The following is a 21,983-nucleotide window of genomic DNA, read 5'->3' as shown; positions in this document are numbered from 1 at the left end:
CATGCAGTGCAGTGATTGACTAAACCCAATTCAGTTTTTCTCACCCGCCCACTCTTGCTTATCAGATCAACAAACTATTAGTAGGTTAAGAAAAAAGAAAACAGTAATTAAAAGTTGCATTGTTAAGCTGTGTCCCCTGTGTTTACAGCAGTTTTTCACTAAACCTGGGACTGTGAAGGGATTACAAAGAAGGTGATTAATATAGTCCTTTTTAAGGTTATGTGATTTCTCCCCACCCCACCCCCACCCTCCCCCGCCCCACCCCACCCCACCCCAGATGAAAGTGGAAAGACCATGGCAATACAGAATAAGTGGTCACTGCAGTGTCTTCTCCCTTCAAAAGATCCAACTGCTGCTGAGGTAGAAATCGAACGTTGGCGCCCCCTAGTCCTCTTCGGCAGACTCTTGTGAGGATGTCTCTTCAGTTTCCTCCTGGAACACACAAAGGGCACAGCCATGACGCTCAATCGTTATACTGTGTGGGCTGCTCTTGCCAACAGTGCAGAGGTAACCTGTTTCCACAGCACATTATGCTTGCCTCAAAAGAGGATGACGATGACTGGCGAGCCCTCATTGCCAGGGCTTCTTAAACCGTAATTGAGGAATCAAGGTGTTGTTTTTTCCCAGAGTGGTCATTAGCCACTGTTGACTTAAGGCTTGACATCATGGCGACTGGTCAGCAAATTCAATTGTTTGCTGTCCAGAGACGGTCAGGGCAATGCACCGTTACTCACCAATTAGAAAAAAAATAGGAATGGAATAAATTTTTCCCGACAGCATGCCATTCATCAGTTTTAAACACCGGCACACAAGGAAAATAGAGTTAGGGGGATCAGTTCTTAAGGCATAAACGAACCCACCCTCCCGATACTGGTAATAATAGCTGGTATTTCTAGAGTGCTTACCAGATGCTTAGGCACCTTCTGTTAATATTCCTATTTTACAGATGAGAAAACCAAGGCACAGACAAGGAATGTGCCCAAAATTACAGGGTGTGTGGGACCAGGATTTGGGTCGGGTCGGTTTTGGTGCCAACACCAGCGTGTGACCGCTACACCACTGTGCAGAGGCAGTGTGAGAGCAGGGGCAGATCGGACAACGAGCCTTCCCAAATCCATTTCCTCCCCCTTGTATTTATTAAAGCACATTTTGAGACAGTGACCCAAGTTCAGCGTAACTGCTCAATCTCAATACTAATCCGCATGGACCAAACATTTGATGGTGGGCTAGCCAAGCAGAGAAAATCTAATATATATGTTTTTGCAAGGCCCCCTCTTCATATAAATCTAACTCCTCCTTCCCTTTTCCTTTTTTTGATTCCTTATGGCTCTGGAATTTGTTGGGGTTTCTGCGAGCCGGCTTGAGCCGCAAAGTTCTCTTTCCTTTTGCTTATTTAACAAATGTGCAGTACCTTTCAGGACATGGGTGGTAAAGCGGAGACAATAAACATTTCCGATAAAAGCGTCGTAAGTGAGAGGATGATTTTTATCAAATGCTGCACATTGTCTCATAAGACGGCATGTGAAAAAGATCTGGGAGAAGAGGTAAACATTTACTCCTGCAGCAGACCGAGCCCCTTTAAGAATGGCCAGCTTAAAACAGCTTATAACAGTCTTCATACTTTAATAGATTTGATTTTCCACATGGCTTCATTTTGTCTGGGTGGCTAACCGACACAATTTATACCTCTCTTCCTTTCCCAGGTCACCACAGTACACCATTCAGTAAAGCATGCCTTAAAGCTTGTCTGCATTATATGACCAAACTTCCATTCATTAGTGTTTGAAACACTTCAGCTGTGAAGGGGCTCCTAAATGCTACCATGTGTGACGCTTTTGCGTAAAAGCAGCAAATGGGAGAAAAAACCCCACATGAACGGGCACTCACCCACTCACATGAATGCACATACACACACACGCACACACACACTCCCTCTATCCTGGGCTTTAATCACAGGCCACTGCATACTTCAAACCCTTTGCAAAAGGTTTCAAATATTCTCCTTCCCCCTGAAGACTGAGAGAGCTGTAAATCCTGGGAATAAACACACATACAAATGAATGGATTACAGCTTGAAAAATATAACCATGGCAGCATCAAGTCATGAGATTTCACACCGGTTTTGTTTAGTCTGCTTTGGGTTTTGTGGGAAAAGTGGAACGTATGAGGCTACCTCCCCTTTAACTCCCAACCCCCAAACTGTGGGCTTCACATATATAAGCAGCAGGTTTATACCTCTTGACTAGGCAACAGGCCATGACCCTGAGATTCTCTGTGGAGCCCTGGCCACAAAGGAGGATGTAGCATGATCAAAGCCATGGGCAGACGAAAGAGAGGCAAGCCAAAGATCAGCTGCCCTGTGACCCTGTCCTTTCATTTAATATTTAAATTCCAGAAAGTCACTGAACCGTTAGGCAGATACACACCTCGTCTGTCCCCAGATGACTCACTTCCCATTATGACATGAGGTGTGGACTTAGGTGATTACTCTGAAACAGACCATGGCATAAAAGCCAGCAGGTATATTTTATTCCTTCTTACGGTTAACAAATTAATAGAGCACAGTCAAGCTGGCAAACCTCCTGGATTGAGCTGTAATTATTCCATTTCTAACCGTTTGATTTTTCTATACTATCCGGAAACCAAGGTACTTTCAAATCCGAAAGGAAACAGAATTTTCAGGCCGTGAACTTAACAAAGACCTTGTACTAGATGGAATGTGATCAGCTTTTCAAAACATTCCCAGAAATTTTGCTTGAGGTGAGCTCCTGAAACTCCTGACTTCCAACCCCTTAGACACAATTCAAATGAAAATGGTGGTAGATCATAATGTTTCCTTAACTGTTCTTAACACAATGTGGATAGTTGTTTTATTAATGCATCTTTCTGCTGACCTTGGAATTCTTCTACTAGTGACTATCAGTTAGTACTGGGAACATGACTAGGATGTCAGAGGGTGGGAGTCTCACTCTGTTAAAGGTTTGCAGGCAATGTGGCTCTCACATGCTCAGAATGATGGTTTTCTCAAATGTCTAGTTAGTGGAGAGCTCTCTCTTCTTGGCATAGCCCTGGCTGGCCACCCTTCAAAGGAAGGAATGGTTCCCAAAGGGGTGATGTGGCGGGGCAGGTGGCTCTTCCCGCTTCTGCAAACCTCAGCTCTCACCTTCCCAGTGACTTGGTCTTTGGCTACATGTGTGGATTCTGTACCACAAGTGTGCATTCAATGAAGAGAAGAAAAACCTTCCCTGTCAGGAATGAGGTTGGAAAACCCATTCTTAGCTCCCCTAAGTGTCATGGTCTGGCCAGAGTTAACACAGGGTGCTTCTGTGGTGCAAAGAGAGAACAGAAACAGGTGACATGGAGAATAAGCAGCTGGCTCTGACATCCCCAAAGAGTCCTGTTTCTGTAACTGAGGAGTTGGTAGGGACCCCTGAGCTTCAATCACCTTTAGTAACTTAAAAGACATGGCTGGGGCCAGGCACGGTGGCTCACACCTGTAATCCCAGCACTCTGGGAGGCCGAAGTGGGCGGATCACAAGGTCAGGAGATCAAGACCATCCTGGCTAACACAGTGAAACCCCATCTCTACTAAAAATACAAAAAAATTAGCCAGGTGTAGTGGCGGGCACCTGTAGTCCCAGCTACTTGGGAGGCTGAGGCAGGAGAAGGGCGTGAACCTGGGAAGCGGAGCTTGCAGTGAGCAGAGATGGTGCCACTGCACTCCAGCCTGGACGACCTCAAAAAAAAAAAAAAAAAAAAAAAAAAAAAAAAAAAAAAAAAAAGGCTGTGTGTTATAGACAATAGCTTGTACCTTGACATGTTTTAAAAAAATTGCGTCACATTTGTCACCTAATGGTCAAAGGACCTTTGAGCTTGTGTAGCTCCCAAGAGAAGCCTTGAAGTAATAATAAGAAGAAAACTGTAGCCAAGAGTTGCACACATCTCATTAGGGTCTAGTGGCAGGGTGGGAAGGCTAAACAGCCGCTCTTTGGTCAAGGGGCTTCAGGAATGTTCATATGAAAGGACTTTTCAAAGTGCAAGTGCACAGTGACATTTTTATGAGCACCAGCCACTAAGGCCTCTAAACACCGAACAGCTCCCAGCCATCATGCAGCTACTTTACAAAGACAAGTGAGGTTGCGTGGTACCGGGCTGAAACATGTGAGCTTTCTTGGCAGAAAATTGATGAGCGGGGCAAGGGATGGGCAGAGTTGGAAAACTATATTTTTATTATAACTACTGGAAAAGTGCACTTACTTTGCCTTAGTTTTTCTTTTGTTCATGAAAAAAGGAATTTGGTAAATGTAACTCTTTCATTGTTTTAGCTAAGCTTGAAAAAAACTCCACTAAAACCCAGAAATATAGTTTGCACGTATCACTGTTCTCTTAATTTGGTTCAATATGATGCATGTGATATATACACCTTTGGGTACACTTCTGCTAATTGATTAAAAAGGAGGAGGAAGACAGCCCAATATCCAAACTTAACTCCTAAGGCTGATGGAATTTTAAAATGTCTTGAGTTTAATAAGACTTACCATACAGGCATGGATGAGGGTGTGTGCTGGAAGAAAGTTCAGTATTTAATGCTAAGAGCTGAAGCTCTGGGTTTAATTTTCAGATGCAGACTAAACAGCAGGTCTGCAGTAGAAGAGGCCAGTGGATTCTAAATGGAACCGGGAAATACAAACTCAGAGGTGGTGTTACCACGATGCCCTCCTTTGTGTGTGGTAAGGAGTGCAAAAATCACAGAAGTCCATGTCAGCTTTAATAAGTCCTTATCTTTTTTTTTTCTTAACTGCAAATAATTCTGCAACTCTTCTATTACATGATGTTGCAGGCCAGAAATACATGTGTAATTTAAGCTATCTTGCCAATAAACCTACAAATACTTGGTAATCTAGAAAGGGTAGTTATGGCTAAGTGGCATTCTTTTTCTTGTTATCTGTGTAGGTTCAATTTCTCAGGAACTCAGAACGACACACTTAGGAGTTTTCCACGTTCATGAGTATCTTGAGTCAGTCCTGTTACAGCAGAAATAAAGGGCTCTCCTCAGCAGCAATGACCAGGAACTAGTTTTTCAAGTTCCATCTGTAGCTAAGTGACTGACAAGACCACAAAGCTGAGTTTTTCTATTCTCTGTCAGATATTTTCGTTTAAAATGTATCAAGACTGTTTAACTTAATGGAAACTGATTATTTCCTCCAACTAGGAAAACTCTACAGCAAATTTTTAAAAAACATGTTAAATGGAACACATATAAACCATATAATCTGGCAAGAGCAAGGGATTCTGGTGGAAATGCTAGGCAGGAATTACGTTTTTCAAAAGGAGACAAGAAGTTGAGATATTGACAGCATTTGTACCTGATCTTGTCTTTATTTTTGCATTACGTATATATAACATAGAATTGTTAGGACTACTTTGTGTGTGTTAGCATCAGCTTAATAAAGTTGGTTTGAAGGTCTTGCTAGGGCATGTTTAATGTAAAGAAGGTTGAGCTTGGACCTCACTAATCATAGATGCCAACCACTGCACTAGCAGGTCTCAGTCCCACTGTGTCAGACCAGTAATGACTATACATGTCTATCTACACTGCAGGATTGTGTGAGAAATGTGACAACCATTTGGGGAAACCTTGAAAAAGAGTAAAAATCCAGTAAGACTATAGTGTGAAGCTGTGATTATTAATGTCAGTTACTAATTCTGTGATTATTTCTTTACCTATGATTCAAGGATAGGTCCTTAAGAAAGAAAAAAACTATTCAATAGGGTCCCCAGAGGAAAGTAAAATAAAAAGTATTAGCTTCCTAAAATGCTCTCTGGCTTGTCTTGTCTGTAATCTCAATAGAGTTCCATTACTGAAAATATCGCAACAGAAGTAATGCTGGTCTCTGGGATACAATGAATTTCTCCTTCCTGGGATAAAGGGCTATTTTTAAAAAATCTGGAGATGGTAGGCACATTTTTCAAACAGGGAAATCATTTTAGGTATAAACTAATCATAAGTTTCAGGAGTCACGATTTCTGAGGATTACTGGTTTGATCAGTTTTCCATGCCAGGTTCAATTCTTATCACAGGAACACTGCATTTTAAAAAATAGCTAAAGACAGCAAAAGGATTTTTGCATAAACAAAGTATTCAAAAGAAGGGATTTTTTTTTTTTTTTTTTAAATAGAGATGGGGTCTCACTATGTTACTCAGGCTGGTCTCAAACTCCTGGGCTCAAGGGATACTTCTGCCTCAGCCTCTCAAAGTACTGGGATCACAGACATGAGCCATCATGTCCAGCCCAGAAGAAGAAAATTTATTTCAGTGTTTCCACAACTGTTGTGGAATGTTCTTATTTTTATGCAAAGTAGCTTTAAATTATGATTAAAGACTGCTTAAGGGTTATATTCCAGATGTGCTTATTAATGGCATAGACTAGGAAAAACCTTTTCCTTTTGTTTTGTAGATGTGTAAAATTTTGCATAGGTGTTGTATTTGCAGCCAGGGAACAGAACATTTGTGGATTTTAATCATTATTGCACCAAATGTTTTTCATTATCCTGAGTTATGACTTTTGAGTAAGATTATAAAAATATCAATAACAGTAAGTTAACAAATAATTTCTCAGTAGACATTTGAGTGTCTAGCAAACATTTCCTGAATGTGAGTGTCTGAGACAATGCAATATATTTCTATGCAACGATTAAGGATTTTCTTAGAAAGACCAGGTTTTAAAGCCAATTGCTATTTGTTCCACATTAATTTGGGTGAGTAAGTTTGGAGAGTAAGAAGAAAGATATATATTGAGTAAATAATTGGTTTTTATCCAGTACACATCAAAATGTAGAGGAAAATTCTGCAATGTGAAGGGAAAATGCAGGCAGCCACTGCCATTTTGTTTTGAGCCTAATCCACAGACTTCCCCACACAGAAACAGTCATACTTAAAAAAAAAAAAAAAAAAAAAAAACTCTCGGCAAATGTGTCAAGTCCAGAAACACTAAATTTTGCCTTTTGGAGTTTTATAAGTTGCCCTAAATTGAGTGATGTTCTTTCACTTCTGTTAGAAGTTGTCATCTCTATAAAACATTTCCTGCCAAGAACCGCTGACTTCATCCTGCCAATATTCCTGTATTACAACTGTTAGCTAAGCTAATTACTTCATCTGTTTACAGTTAATAATCATTTTGATACGCTTCCTCTGCCCTCCAATTTCCCTGTGCTGCTATGTCCTTGAGCTACTTTATTAAGGGTTAAACCTTGGTTTCTACTTTGCTCTCTCCTTTTCCCTTGACCTGTGTGATGTCAGAGGTCAGCGGTTAAGTCAAAAAGTATTTCCTATACAACAAAACAGTGCAACTCAGGGCAGCCTTTGATATGATTCTTCATGTTTTGCCAATTGGTACTAAACATATACTGGCCCACAAGATGTTTTACCAGCTTGAAAGTGCATAAGTAAAAAAATAAATACATCAGTAATCTTTATGACTTAGGCAGTATAAATCATTATGTTCCTTGAGTGAGTAGACGAGTGAGTATTTGTAAGTCTGATTTATTATGAACTATTTACTGCACTGGCCAAGGTACCATGTAAAAGATGAGTGTTAGAGTGAGAATGCTTTCCCCTTTCCTCCTTCCCTCTTTGTATGTCTAGACTAAAAGCCCCCAGTAAAAATGCCTTCTTTGAGAACGAGATGCTGACTGCAATTCATCAACTTGCTTGTCCCAAAATGAAATCTCTCATTTTGCTCCAAACAATGTTTAGGTTGTCTGAAATATAAACATCCTTAAAACTGCCCTTGAAGTCTCTGTAAAAACATTCAACATTTTATTTTGAGGGGGAAGAAATCCCGTGATAATCAAGGCTTACTGAGATTTCTTTGCCCGGGTGCACACCACCCACAGAAGATGTTACTCGCAAGTAAAAACTCTTTTTTGAAACAGAAAGCTTTGTTTCCAGTCTTTTAGAAACCGAAAACTTTGCAATCCTCTCACTGGGAAATTGAAAAGGAGCAGGTTTGTACCTGTCCTAATTGCCAGAGGCATTGTTTGCCAGGGCTGTACAACAATGGGGAAAGTAGATTGAAAGGGTTGAGAACTTTTGGATTTTAAAAACATGTTTTCCCTTTGGGTAGAAGAAAGGTGAGAGAAAAATGTCTGAATTACATTTAGGGAGTCCCTTCAAGTCTCAGGTGAAAGCCTTAAAAGGGAAATAGCAATAAACGATCAAATACCTGATAAACTAGAGAAACATTTTTAGACATCTCAGATGGAAAGAGACTTATTTTCATCAAAGTAAAAACCTGAGTAACAAAGCACCCTCTAATAATAATAATAATAATAATAATCTGGTACTTTTATAGTGTTTCTTTTTTTAAAAAAAGAAAAAGAAAAACCTACCACCATTTCCTACTAGGGTTAAGAATGTAATTCATATGACTGAGAATTCAACTGCTCAAATTGCTAAAAAATGAGCTGATTTCTATTTCTTTCTTTTGAGATGGAGTCTTGCTGTCACCCAGGCTGGAGTGCAGTGGCACCATCTCTGCTCACGGCAACCCTCCCCCGCCAACCAGGTTCAAGCGATTCTCCTGCCTCAGCCTCCCAAGTAGCTGGAATTATAGGTGCCTGCCGCCATGCCTGGCTAATTTTTGTGTATTTAGTAGAGATGGGGCTTCTCCATGTTGGCCAGGCTGGTCTCGAACTCCTGACATCCCTAAGTGTTGGGATTACACGCATGACACCGCACCCAGCCTCATTTCTATTTATTTCCAATTAGCTAATTTCAATTTATTGTTTATCACTTGAAGTGGAAATATAGTAGAGCTATTTTGTAAGCCGTTTTCATTGGTTTTGGAATTTTAGAAAAAAGTTAACGTGCATATTACAGATTTTCCCCTTTAGATTTTAAAGAGGCTATTAACTCTCCCATTAGGATTATGAGACACAGTTGATGTTTGCAGCTGATGACACCTGGTGGATTTCCCAAACACGAACCCCTGCAACAGGGTGGTCCTTCACTTTTTATTTCTCTCTAGATGCACGTACTTGTACGCACAAACACAAGTGCATATGTAGGTGCTGAGATTTGTCATAATTCTGAATTCGTCTCCTCAGAATAAACTCTGCTGCTTTGTACCCCAGGTTCAAGAAGGGCCATTATTGAAGATCTGAGGAGACTTCAGCATTGGGCGGTATAAGGATACTTTACAACAGAGCCTTTGTAATTCTGTATACATGTGACAGAAATACTAGGAAGATGACTCTGAATGCTTTAGCCCTAATGATAGGATGGAGCAATTACTAGAAAATGTCCTCCAGCTAAAAAATCCTGCTTTAAAAAACATTCAAGGAAAACACTTGACATCAAAGAGGAAGTACTTTGGAATAAATCAGGATTCTAGAATTTTTGAGACTATAAATCTCTGGAAACGAAAAACAGTCAAAAATAAGTCAGAACGTAATAATGCTACCTGGAATTTATATAATTATGAATCTCTTGTAATGTTCTTGGGAGGAAGGGAAAAGGCATTATTATTCCATTTCCTAGATGGATAAATAGAGCAAAGAGAAATTAATTAGCCTAGTGATGGGGTCAGAAAGAAAAACCTAGGTCTCTTTACACACTTCTGAGCCCTTTTCTTTACATATCAAATATTTAGCTGTGCTAAAATTTTTATCTCAAAAGTGATTCTGAATGTAACCCCTCAAAGTGCTGTTGAAGGAAGGATATGAGGCTGAGTTAATCCAGATTGCCACATGGGAAAGCCATCTGGGAGGGTATTTTGAAAGAAACAGATGGAAAAGGAAGATATGCTTTTGAATGTAGTGTAAAATTTACATTATCGTCCACGAACTTTCACATAGTTTTCATGTTTACATAATTCATTACTGTGTCATCAGACAATATAAATTAGGTAGCCCAATGAGCTCATGTTCTTTTTTATAGTTCTGAGTCTGAACTCTCCTATATGGGGCAAATCTGGAACAGGGTCTGTAAGGTAGTCATATTCATCCTTGAAGATCAACTCAATCCACTATGGATTCTTTGAGATTCTGGATTCTCTTGGGAAAAACTGTGATTTCACTTATATTATTTCTTGGTGTATTAATGCCCAACTTGCAATCAGTTCTAGCCACATTAATAATCTCCACCTGTGATGTATTTGTTCTTGCCTCTCTACCTTTGTATATGCCATTCATCTTATCTGTAATTTCTTTCCCTTAATTTATGTTTCAGTTTTCCCTTCTGCAACTCAACAACAACAAAATCAAACAAAACAAGAAAATTCCAGTCTTTGGGGTATCATCCCCTTGATAACCTGAGGCATTCCACTCATTCATCCGTATCCCCCGTGTGTCCCATGCACATTGACATTCTGTGGTCATTTGCTCAACAAATGTTCAAACATCTTCCCATGTGTTTTCATGGAGTGTCTTCATCTCTGGTTGCACATTATACTCAGGGAGTTCATAAAAAATACTGATGGATCTCCAGACCAAATAAGCAGAATCGCTGAAGGGTGGGGCCGTGCTGGGGAGGAAATGTTTAACAACTTGCTCTTCAGGAAAAAAAAAAAAAGAAGTCCTGAATTTTAGTATTTGTCATTTTCCATGGTGTAAATACTCCCACCATAGTGGATTTCAAGCTACCTACTCGACATCACTGCACAGAATTCAGAAGAGATGTTCACTATTTGCTCATAAGGGCTGGTTCCAGCATACCACTGGATAGGACACAGGCATATACATATAAATACATTTCTCAGGTGCAGTGACTGTTTTTCTTTGTTTGACTCATCTTCCCTATGACACTAAACACAGGGACTGAATCAATATTAACAAATCACATAAGGTGATTAATCTGTAGTTCACAGCCTGTGATGCAAATGTGAACTCTGCCTCATCCTTTGACTCAAATGCACAGATATCAATTTATTTTCTCTTGATTTTTGTACAGATAAAGGATGAGAGGCTAAATATATTTGGGTTCTCCTACTTAAAATGTCAAGTTTTTGTTTATATACATATGTGTATATATATAAAAAATATATATTTTTAGCACCCCTCTCCCACTCTTAGCTTTTATGTATGGGAGCAGCAATGAGAATGACTTTTTTCGTGGTAACTCTGTTTTTATTCCACTTAAAGCTCATGTGTAATTGTTTGAAGACACTTTCCCTGGATCCTTTCATGTGTTTGGAAGTTTCAGTTCTCTTCTAAGTGGCATTTTTAGAGAATAGTAGATATATAAGATTGCCCGGGTGGTCCTTCCCAGGCAAGGCAACATTGACCTAAGAAAACAGGATGCAAGGTAGATTTGTAAAGACCTCTAGGGAAAAAGATTTCATGGATACTTAAAATTACACGAAAGAGTTCTACTTAATTTGATAGCTCATGACACTGCTTAATAACTTATTTTAGCAGGTTCAGCATACCACCTAGATCTCCAATAACTATGTACATCCAGAAGGGAAGAGAACAGCAGGACATTCTTATACTTTAATAATGGCTCACATTATTAGCAATCATGGTTAATTTATACTTCAGTTTTGTTTTCTTCAAGGTATGCTTCCTCAATAAACATGTTTTTTTAATGTTTCTATGTATAGATTATAGTGAGGACAAGGTGCTCCAGGAATATGGGGCAAGAGACGTAGAGCTATTTCCCAATTTTGATGTTGCCAAAAACTTCAGAGACTGGGATTCAGTTATTTAAATAAGATCTAAGAATGCATCAGTCTGCAAGTTAGTATAACTTAATTTTCAAGTATTCCAGCATTCTTTGGAGTGTTTTGGGATCATCAAATATTATGAAATGGTTCAATGAAGAAATATGTTTCCAGTCATGAATCATTAAATAGAAGTCTGGTGTCAAGTCAACAGAACATAGACAGTCAGTTGGAAAGGGCAAAATTTGATGTTTAAGAATTGGTAAAAGATAGAGTAAGATTAAATATTTGTTTCACATATGAGGCAATGAAATAAAATAGTTTTATTTTTAAAATAATTTATATTTGCTTTGTACACTTAAGACCTTACATTTTGGGGGGTTTTTAATGGTACGATTGTCAACTATATATTCCTGACTTTGAAGTCTACAACACATTTTCAAGAACACTGCAAGACGATAATCAAAATGAAGAAAATGCGAAATAAGGTTTAGTTTGGGGACATTTTTCAGAACATATTTCACTTTTTATATTAATGGGGAGAATATAATTAATGACTATGTCTTACCTGAGCAGGCTTCTTCTGAACAACTTGTTGTGGCTGAGGAGGAAAAGAAAAAGATATATTTTAAAAGAAAATATACATTATGGAAAAAATTAGGTGCACATATTTTAAATATAGATACTTGTCTTCAAAGAAAACAGGAAAGTATAAAGTTCAACTGGTATATCCGAAGTTAAAAGTGTTTATACATGGCCAGGCGTGGTGGCTCACGCTTATAATCCCAGCACTTTGGGAGGCAGAGGTGGATGGATGGCTTGAACCCAGGAGTTCTAGACCAGGTTGGGCAACATGGTGACACCCTGTCTCTACAAGCAGTACAAAAATTAACAGTGTGTGGTGGCATGCAACTGTAGTCCCAGCTACTCAGAGGCCTAAATGGAATGATCATGTGAGCCAAGAAAGGTCAAGGCTGCAGTGAGCTGTGATCATGCCACTGCACTCCAGCCTGGGTGACAGAGCAACACCCTATCTCAAAAGAAAAGAAAAGAAAAGAAAATCGTTTATTCCTGATCTCTCTATATTAAGGAAACACAACATAGGTTATCTCAGTGAAAGTAATTCCCAATTAAAGTCTGGCATACACGCCAAGTAGCTTGAAAGAAACTTAACTGTTTGATTCACTTTGTTTTTAGCCTATATGTCACAAAACTGAGGAGTGAAGGTACCTAATTTGTTAATATTTCATTTTTAAAAAAAACCTTCATTGAGACATAATTTAGATACCACACAATTCACTCATTTAAAGTATATTTTAGTATATTCACAGGGCTGTGCAACCATCACCACAATCTGATTTAGAACACTTTCATCGCCTCTAAAAGAAATATTGTACCCATTAGCGGTTACTCTTCCCTAACCTCCACGTCCCTAGCCACCTCCCACGCCTAAGTGACCATGAATCTACTTTCTGTCTCTACGAATTTACCTATCTTGACATTTCACGTAAGTGGAATCATACAATATATGTAGAGTATTTTGTGTGTGACTTCTTTCACTGGCCTAGGGGTTTCTAGGTCATTCATGTGGTAGCATCAGCAGTTCATTCCTTTTTATGCTAAATAATATTCCCTTGTATGGATATACCACATTTTACCTATCCATTCATTAGCTGGTGGACATGTGGGGTGTTTCCACCTTTTGGCTATTATGAACAATGCTACTATGAACATTTATATACACATTTTCGTGCGAACATGTTTTCATTCTTGGGTATATACCTGGGAGTGGAATCACTGCGTCATACTGTAATTCTTTGTTTCACTTTTTGAGGAGCTGCCAGACACCTTTCCAAAGCAGCTGCACCATTTTACAGTCTCACCAGCAATGAATCTGGAGTTCCAATTGCTCTGTATACATGCCAATGCTTGTTATTGCCTGTCTTTTTGCTTATAGACATCCAAATGGGTGTGAAGTTAAACATCATTGCTGTTTTGATTTGAATTTCTCTCACAACTAATGATGTTGAGCATTTTTTCATGTGCTTATTGGCCATTTATATGTCTCCTGGGGAGAAATGTTTATTTAAACCCCTTGCCCATTTAAAAAAAAATTGCTATCTCTTCATAACGAAGTTGTAAGAGTTATTTTAATGTTTTACATCCAAGTCCCTTATGATTTGCAAATATTTTCTCCCATTCTGTGAGTTTGTTCAGTTTCTTGATGGTATCCTAGGAAGAATATTGTGTTATATCTCTATCTATTGTATATGTAGAGCAAAACTCTCTCTTTTGAGTGAAACATCCGAGGGAATGTTTTTCTGCCTGCCTAACTTTCCAATAGAGTATTAGAAAGTACTTGTTATTACTTTGGCGTTATAAAAGGTGGATTTGAAGCCTGAGCTTTTCGATGGATTATTTACTTCCAGTCCTCACTCTCATGTCTGAATACAGGCATGCATTATTCTATCTACACATCACTGAGATTTGTGAGTACACCTGAGGTACTCTGATGTGGATAGTGACATGCGTTCTTGCGCCAGTGAAAAATAAAATTGTCACAGTTCTCCCAAATAACAGCAGTTAGAACACCTTCACTATTCACTAGCCCCTGTTCATTCATTCTGAGAGCCCCTTCCTCTCAGAGTTCCTCTCAGTGGTACGGTGGTTTATTGCTGGTACATTAAAAATTCCATATAAAAATCATCAGAACTTTTCTTGTTTTTAGATGGACAGCATAAAAATAAAATAAATGGCAAGGTACTTTTGCTCAAAGGAAAAGACGTTCTTCCCTTTGACTTTAAACCACAGTAGAGATGAGGTCATCACAAAAGCCCAAGTTTTGAGATGATATTTTCTCCAGGGGAAATCGAACTAAGAACAATGAGAACTTTTTGTCTCTTAGGACACAAAAGCGTGGGCTATTAGAGGATTCATTTCCAAAGGGACATTTGGAAGAAGACAGCACTCTTCTTCCTCCCCCTTTTCCCTGTCGATTACACCTGTACACATGTTTACTCCCAAACCGTTTCAAATCTACACACATTCTTGCAGGCTGACTGGTTCCTACTGCTCAGAAATCCCCCTCCTTTTTTGGCCGAGGCTCCCGCATTCATGTGACTCCTGCACACTGCAGCTCAATGAAATCCTCTGAAAGGGCTGCCAGCTCACCCAATTTTCCATGAATTAGGTCCTGACACTTCAATGAGGGGAAAGACAATGTCTGAATCTCTGCCAGCCCTGGCTCCCGGCCTAGTCCGTGTCACGGAACTTCTACCAGCTACCCTCAGACACAGCACTTCATACTTTTCAGACCACCAAACAAACAGACCCTTGAATACTTTCAATGTTGGTTGGGGTTATGGCTGCCAGGATGTTTTCCCAGCCTCTGGCACCCAATGGCTCCAGACTGTGCCGGGAAAGTTTTTGTTGTTGTTATTTTGTTTTGTTTTTATTTTTATGAATGGCTTTGGTAGAAAACGCAGACTGAAGCATAATACTACCACCATTCATAAAAAGGGGAAGGAAACAAACTGCTGTCTGGAAAGCTTTTTGGACGCCAAACAAACTGTAAGTCTCTTATCTTCCTTGAGGCATCTCTCGGCTCAGAACTAAGTGTTGATACTTAGAAACCAGTTGCTCCTCAGGGTTCTTGGCATTAAAAACATGACTGGCCACAGGATTTTTTATAAGACCTGAATAATATCAACGATACATATTAGTCTTCTGTGCCGTTAACAGTAAATGTCCATGCACCTTAAAAAAATGAGTAATATTTTGCACATGCATTTCCTATATAAAAGCTAAAATCCTTTATATTTTTAACATCTGCCCCTTTGTTACTGGGAGGGTCCAGGCCTTACTGTTTTCATTTTCTCACAGGGAAACCAAGGCCTAGGGAATTTAAATAATCTTCTGAGATCATTTTCTAAAACTAAAACAACTTGAGTCTACTGATTCTCTTAATCCCTGATATAATGCTCTGAAGAAACCCAGTCTGTTCCTTGAAAAAAAAGAAAAAAGAAAAAAGTCAAATCAATATCCAATCCAGGAGAAGCTGTACTTCCCCGGCTTTGATTTTCAACTCCAGATTGTTCAGCAAGGCCTAGTTCTGATTCCTCCAGGTTGCTGATGAAAAGTGAATCCCAGGGGACAAGAGTCAGCCCTGCAAAGTCCAGCAGCCTCACCTCACTTGGAGATTCTTCCTTCATTATCAACTGTGGAGGGGATAAGTTCCTCTTAAAGGTGTGGACATCATAATGACCGTTCTAGTGAACACATAGCAAAGCCTTTCAAGTTGTTTAGACAAATCTGATGATCCAATTCTAAGTGTGCATATAGGGAGTTTATATAATTTAGGCACTTTGTCAACTTGGCATGCAAACCCTTCAGTACACTGAGATTTTGCATTCATGATGTTGAGACTATTGCACCTTTCAAAAAGCTTGTAATGAAAATCATCATTCCATGGTTGCATTTAAACTTCTAAAATACAATGGGGTGAAACAGAGCTTCCTCCCAGAACAAAACATCAATAGCAGCATTGACAAAATCACCAAAGGACTTTGAAGAAATGTTTTGGATTAATAGATGTTAAAATAAAACTGTGGTCGGATGCGGTGGCTCATGCCGGTAATCTCGGCACTTTGGGAGGATTGTTTGAGCTCACGAGTTTGAGACCAGCCTGGGTAACCTGGCAAGACTTCACCTCTATTAAAAATAATTAGCCAGGTGTAGTGGTGCATGCCTGTACTCCCAGCTACTCAGGAGGCTGAGGTGGGAGGATTGCTTGAGCCTAGGAGGTTGAGGCTGCAGTGAGCTATGATCACACCATTGCACTCCTGCCTGGGTGACAGAGCAAGACCCTGCCTCTAAAGAAAAAAAATGGTGAGAACTCAAAGACCCCATCAGTTGAACATATCATGTGAAGATTAAGAAGAGCTCTTTCTAACCACATGGATTTCAGTGAGTAGTGCTCTGTAGTCTAGCCCTTAGAATGGACTAGCTCAGCCACAATTGAAAGTATAATGCTTGCAAATAAATAAATATCATTGTTAAAGTATATACAAATAGCTTAGGGTACAACATGCTAAGAAACTGTAGAGGATAAGCAAAAGGAAAGGACATAGTTTTGGATTTCTGAGGTCATACAGCAGACGAGCAGTTCTCCAAATGAAAGAAAAAAAGTTACTGAATTTTTAAAATCCACAGAGTATCTGGATTTTTAAGATTTTGTAGAAAGACACTTGTGAAGGAAATGGTCTGCCATTCCACCTATTTCAGAATAATTAAGAAGTTCCTCGGCCCTCCTAAGAATACAATCTATGGTTCCAGGAAGTCTAGGTATTTTAAAGCTGATACTCAGACAGCTAAGCCACTCCTTCTGGTAGGCATTGAAAGAAAATCCTTGCTAACAAAGGACCCAGACATTAGTAGTTCATTTTAGTACTAATCTAAACATTAAATAAAAAGAGGCTTGAATGGAGCTTACCAACTTAATTTTTTAAAAAAAATTAGGCACAGTGTATGGTAAAGCAAACATGATTATTATGCAAAGGGTCTTAAGGTGACCTTAGAAAGAAAGAAGCCCTTCACATGGCTCTCTGTGCAGATGAGTCTCTGGCTTTAATGTAAGCAGCAGAATTTTAATATAATTAGATCCTTTGCTTCTTGCCAGCCAGTAGTAGGTGATTTTGCCCACTTTGTTTTGAAATCGTATGATTTTGTTTTAAAAATCATATGACCATTGTTCAACCAATAGGTACTTCTGTGCCCTAGCATAATCTTTTTTCATGTAGATTGTTTTCCAGTCTCATAGCAATACAGTGTAAGACAGATCTTCTAGCTATTTACTAAAAAAGGATGTAAAAACCCTAATTTCTATAAAAATTCCTCAATGAGAGTGACATTTTGGGGGCCCTTCACACCTCATAAAACAACATCTCACAGGATCATCTGTTATTTAAAATTTTAAGTTAAATATGGTGTCATATTAAAAATGTTTATGCAAAAGATACTTGTTTTTAAACTTCCAAAAGAGTCCTTTAGATGTAAGCCAGCTCATTGAACTAGTGAGGTTTATGATCATGTTTGTATCCACACAAGTGTAGCCAGTTTTATCTGCCTGAACTGACAGATGAATATATCCCTACCATACAGACAACATTTCAATAAATACATAGACCTATTACTTATCACTTCACTGCTTTCTAGACCAAATTGATTGGTTATTTATAGGAAAAATGTCCCAAAATATTGAATAAGTAGACACAGCTCAAATTCTAGACAAGTAGTCATCAAATCTCTCTGCAAACACTCCAAATGGCCATGAACCATCAAGGCCAGCAGCAGCCTTGACTTGTGTGGTTGGGGCACATTGATGGGAGTAGCTTTTGACTTGTGGTGTGAACAATATCCTTCTTCACCCTTTGTCCAAAGTTATTTAAAGGTTCATAACACAACCTTTCTTTCTGTATAGAACATTCACCGAGATCCACTTTCATTTATGTGTTGCGAAATATGCTCTTATCCTCAGAAATTTCACACTGCTGTCCTGAATATATTTTCTTTGAATCTGATATTTACCTGGCTGAAGGAGGATGACCATTATCAAGAATTTGTCTTTCATGAAATTACGTGATTGACATGTTTGTTCATGGCCCTCCGGATTTACAGTTTTAAAACTTCAATATTCCAGAATGTCAAGATTTGTGTTTGGGTCACTTTTCAAACAATGAACTTCAGGCTTTGGAGGCTTTGAACCACTTTTTTTTTTTTTTTTAAAGCATAAGAATCTCCCCCACACCTTTTATGTTAGATCTTATGTGGGGACCCTACAACAGAAAGCAAACAAAATGGTATTTCTGAGACTCATTCACGTGGCCTCTACTCCAACCCATCTCTGCCCTCCCAGGATGCCCCTGAGGCCCCTCAATGGAAAACCAGAGCTCCAGGGGAGGTCAACTAAAAACAAATCTTAGGACTAGGCATGTTGGCACATGCTTTTAGTCCCAGCTACTTGGGAGACTGAGGAAAAAGGACCCTTGAGTCCAGAAGTTCGAGGCTGCAGCGTACTATGATCGCACCTGTGAGTAGTCACTGCATTCCACTGCCACTGGAATGGAGTCAGCAAGACTCTGACTCTTAAAAAACAAAAATCTCTGATTTTTAGATGCAAATCCTCCTGCAGAACTGTATCGCCAGGATACGTGGAGGCAGAGCGTCTTCACAGCATTCACCGTGTGACTCGTACTATCAGGTTGAGCCACATGAACTGGCATTTTTGTAGGTCAAAACCAATCAATTATCAGCAATTTCATATGGTTTAATCCCATACAATCAAGGTAAGGTCTTTCTAATTCAGTAAGAGTAATTTTTGTGACATGTCATTAAGCTGTATTAGCCAAGAGATTTTTGTACCTTCTGCATACCTTTTTGTACCTTCTGAGATCCTGTACTCAATTTTCCTGCCCACTCCTCTCCAACCTGGATCCTTCCCCTTACACTTACTTTACCAAAAGCTGCCAGATTGCAGTGAAAGGAGGGATTGGCCTATACCAGGCATGGTGTTCCAGTTTCTTGCTTATGCTGTGGTTCTTCTTTCAGAGCACCAGGACTGTCTGTGGCCATCTGGCTAGATTCTCATACCCACTCCAAATCTACCTGAACTCTACCTCTTCACTGAAACTGAATGGCTGAAATAATTTGTGCATAACACTTCTCTGTGGCTATCCAGGGAAGGTCTAGAATGAAAACTGTCACTTTGAATTAAATTTAAAATTAATGGTCAACTCAGGTATTGATCAGATATAGGGGAGTTCAGTTTGAGGTATTCTACAATAGTAAGTGATCAAAAAGTTTTAATGGACCTAAGGAATGTATTTTGATAATTAGATAGGAATATGGTATATCTGAAGTTTGAAGGATTTATTTCAGATCAAATGTTGATGCAACATTGTGAGGATGAGATTCAGCTATAGTTAGCTATACAAATCACACCTCTAGGCACCACCCTTCTGGGGTTGAAAGCTTTTCTGTCTTAGTGCTTCCTGAGTTGGAAATAAACCTGCCTTCTAGTGATGGGAGGCTTTGGTAAAGAGGAGAAACCATCTACCAGAAGTAGCTAGTGAGAGTTTTTTCTGAACCTAGAAAAAGCCTAAGTTAGGCCTTAACTTCCATTCCTTGTGCCTCCTGTGTGCATTTAGAGATGACTGTGCAATGTGTGTACACATGTAGCTACGGGTGGTTACAATTCAACAGTAACATCTGGCCCTTATGGTGCAAAGGAGATTTTGTAGTTCTCTGTACAAAGTCTCCCAAGAAGTGATAAATCTATGGGGGAGTTTTGGCAAAATCTCTGGAATTTCTGCTTGGTATTGTGGAAAAGGGGAAGTGTTCTTTATTTTCTATTCTCTTGGCTTTGCATTTAGACTTTAATGCAAAAGACAAAAGTAAGCATCATTTCAAAAGTATTTATTGGATTATTATAGCAAAGTGCCCTCACTGCTGCTGGCCTCGTTTCATCTGCTCAAGGATGAGAATAGCCACAAGCTGCTCTAGTTAGTGTTGATTAACATCAGACTGCGTATGTGTGGCAATGAGCCATAGCAGCTCTCATGAGAACAGATTGGGGGGCTGATACTTCGGAGTTTTTGCCTTCCCTCGGGTGCCTTTGAGACACCTTTGGAATGGAGTGAAAAGATCAATGGGAAGCCCTTTAAAAATCACAGTGTCATGATTAGTTTCAAAATGCATCCTTCTGGATTCTGACCTGATGAAGTGGTTCATTGGCTCATCAAATACTAATTGATATTTGAACTATATGACAGGCAGGAACTGGGTGTAGAAAACAAAGAAGAAATCTTTCAAGAAGCCTAGAGTCTAATGGGGGAGACAAATGAAACACAGATATTAGAGTACAATGTACAATTTTAGATTAATATTTTTTCCTACAATGTTTTCTTAAGTGTGGGGAGGCGTGCTGATCAAATATGGAAAAGATAAATGTAGGAAAGAAGAGATGACTATTTTCTTTATAATAGGGAAAATAAGAAAGTAGAGATAAGGTCACTGAAAAAAAATTCCAGAAGAAATTTGAAGATGAAGTAGAAGAAAAGTATCACTTTTTCCCTATCACAAAGAAATACAGTAAGAAAATTTCTTTGCCTTCACTTTGGAAAGTTAAAGATTACAATTAAGCTTAACAAATTAAAAAGCAAAAGATGTGGTTTGGGGATAGTGTTGTCAAACCATGGTTAGTGTCAAGGGGATACTCTGGTGTGCTCCCGAGTTATATTAGTTTAATAGGGATTTTCGTTTTACGGGAGATGGTTGTGCTTTGAGGAACATAAAGCAGTCTGAAGTAAACAGTCACACACAGGTGGGGTAAAGGAATACACAGTCTCAGGAGTCGACTTTGCATCTCAATTTTTATGATTCTCTAAGATTTTAGGGGAAAAATCCACCCTTAGTCAAAAAGTGAAGTGAAAATTGTGAGATTAATGTTACTTCATAGAAAATAATGAATGTTTCAGTCCTATTTCCTATTGCTACAAGTTTTCAAAACAGGAGCGCTATACATACATATACACATATACACACACACACACATATATACATATATATATTTTTAAGGCTCAAATTATTTATTCTATATGTATTTCTTTTTCTCTGTGTATGACTATTCACAAAGCTAGGTCACTTTGCATATGCACATGTGCTTAAGAGCCAGCACAGGAAAATGAATAAATATTTGAACTGCCATGCTGCTGGGTTTTCACAAATCAAACAAGTATGCATAGATGCTATAGCCTAAGTTCAAACTTTAGCTAATGTCAACTCCAGCCAAATGAAGACTAATTAGTGCTCAATATTAGATGAAAAGGAGGCATCTATGAAATAATGGAAATGAAATTAGATGCTATTGGAGATTACCAAGAATTAATATCCAAACTTGTTGTTAATATTCCAATCGTGTTGGCAATATACTTGAAAGTCTCTTTAAGATATCCATCTTCTTGACATTTGGCCAATTATTCAGATAGTCATTATATTACATCAGATCAGGACTTGAACTAGATACACACAATTTGACATGGAACATGTATATCTTTTATTGTATGCTTGCCCATAAGCTTATAGAAATAATATGATTTTTAAAACAGTTCTTATTACTTTCATTCTGACTAAAGAGATTTAGAATCAATACCCAGAAAATGTATTTGGTTCCAAGAACATTTGCCCGGTCTTAGACTAAACATTTGAAATGGTTTTACAAAATGATTTGACTATCAAGTATTTCCCAGCACCTATAGCAGTTAC

General features: G+C 38.9%; 1 protein-coding gene across 2 annotated transcripts in view; it reads right to left on the bottom strand.

The window, feature by feature from the left end:
• Positions 1 to 231: 231 nt before the first annotated feature.
• The window catches only part of HMGA2 (high mobility group AT-hook 2), a 137,625-nt gene continuing 115,873 nt past the window's right edge, over positions 232 to 21,983 (bottom strand). The window contains exons 4-5 of one of the 2 annotated variants that reach the window (XM_050746610.1): positions 12,232 to 12,264; positions 232 to 432 (exon numbers count right to left, since the gene is read on the bottom strand). In XM_050746610.1, the coding sequence (XP_050602567.1) occupies positions 385 to 432; positions 12,232 to 12,264 (81 nt within the window). In that variant the 3' untranslated portion in view covers positions 232 to 384. Of the gene's footprint in view, positions 433 to 11,042; positions 11,286 to 12,231; positions 12,265 to 21,983 lie in introns of those variants that run through there. The other variant, XM_050746608.1, reaches the window with a different exon arrangement.

This window comes from Macaca thibetana, chromosome 11, assembly GCF_024542745.1.
Source record: "Macaca thibetana thibetana isolate TM-01 chromosome 11, ASM2454274v1, whole genome shotgun sequence".
NCBI classification, from domain to species: domain Eukaryota; kingdom Metazoa; phylum Chordata; class Mammalia; order Primates; family Cercopithecidae; genus Macaca; species Macaca thibetana.
Note: the sequence above shows the minus strand (reverse complement) of the source record. Positions and strands in the feature narration are given on the sequence as shown.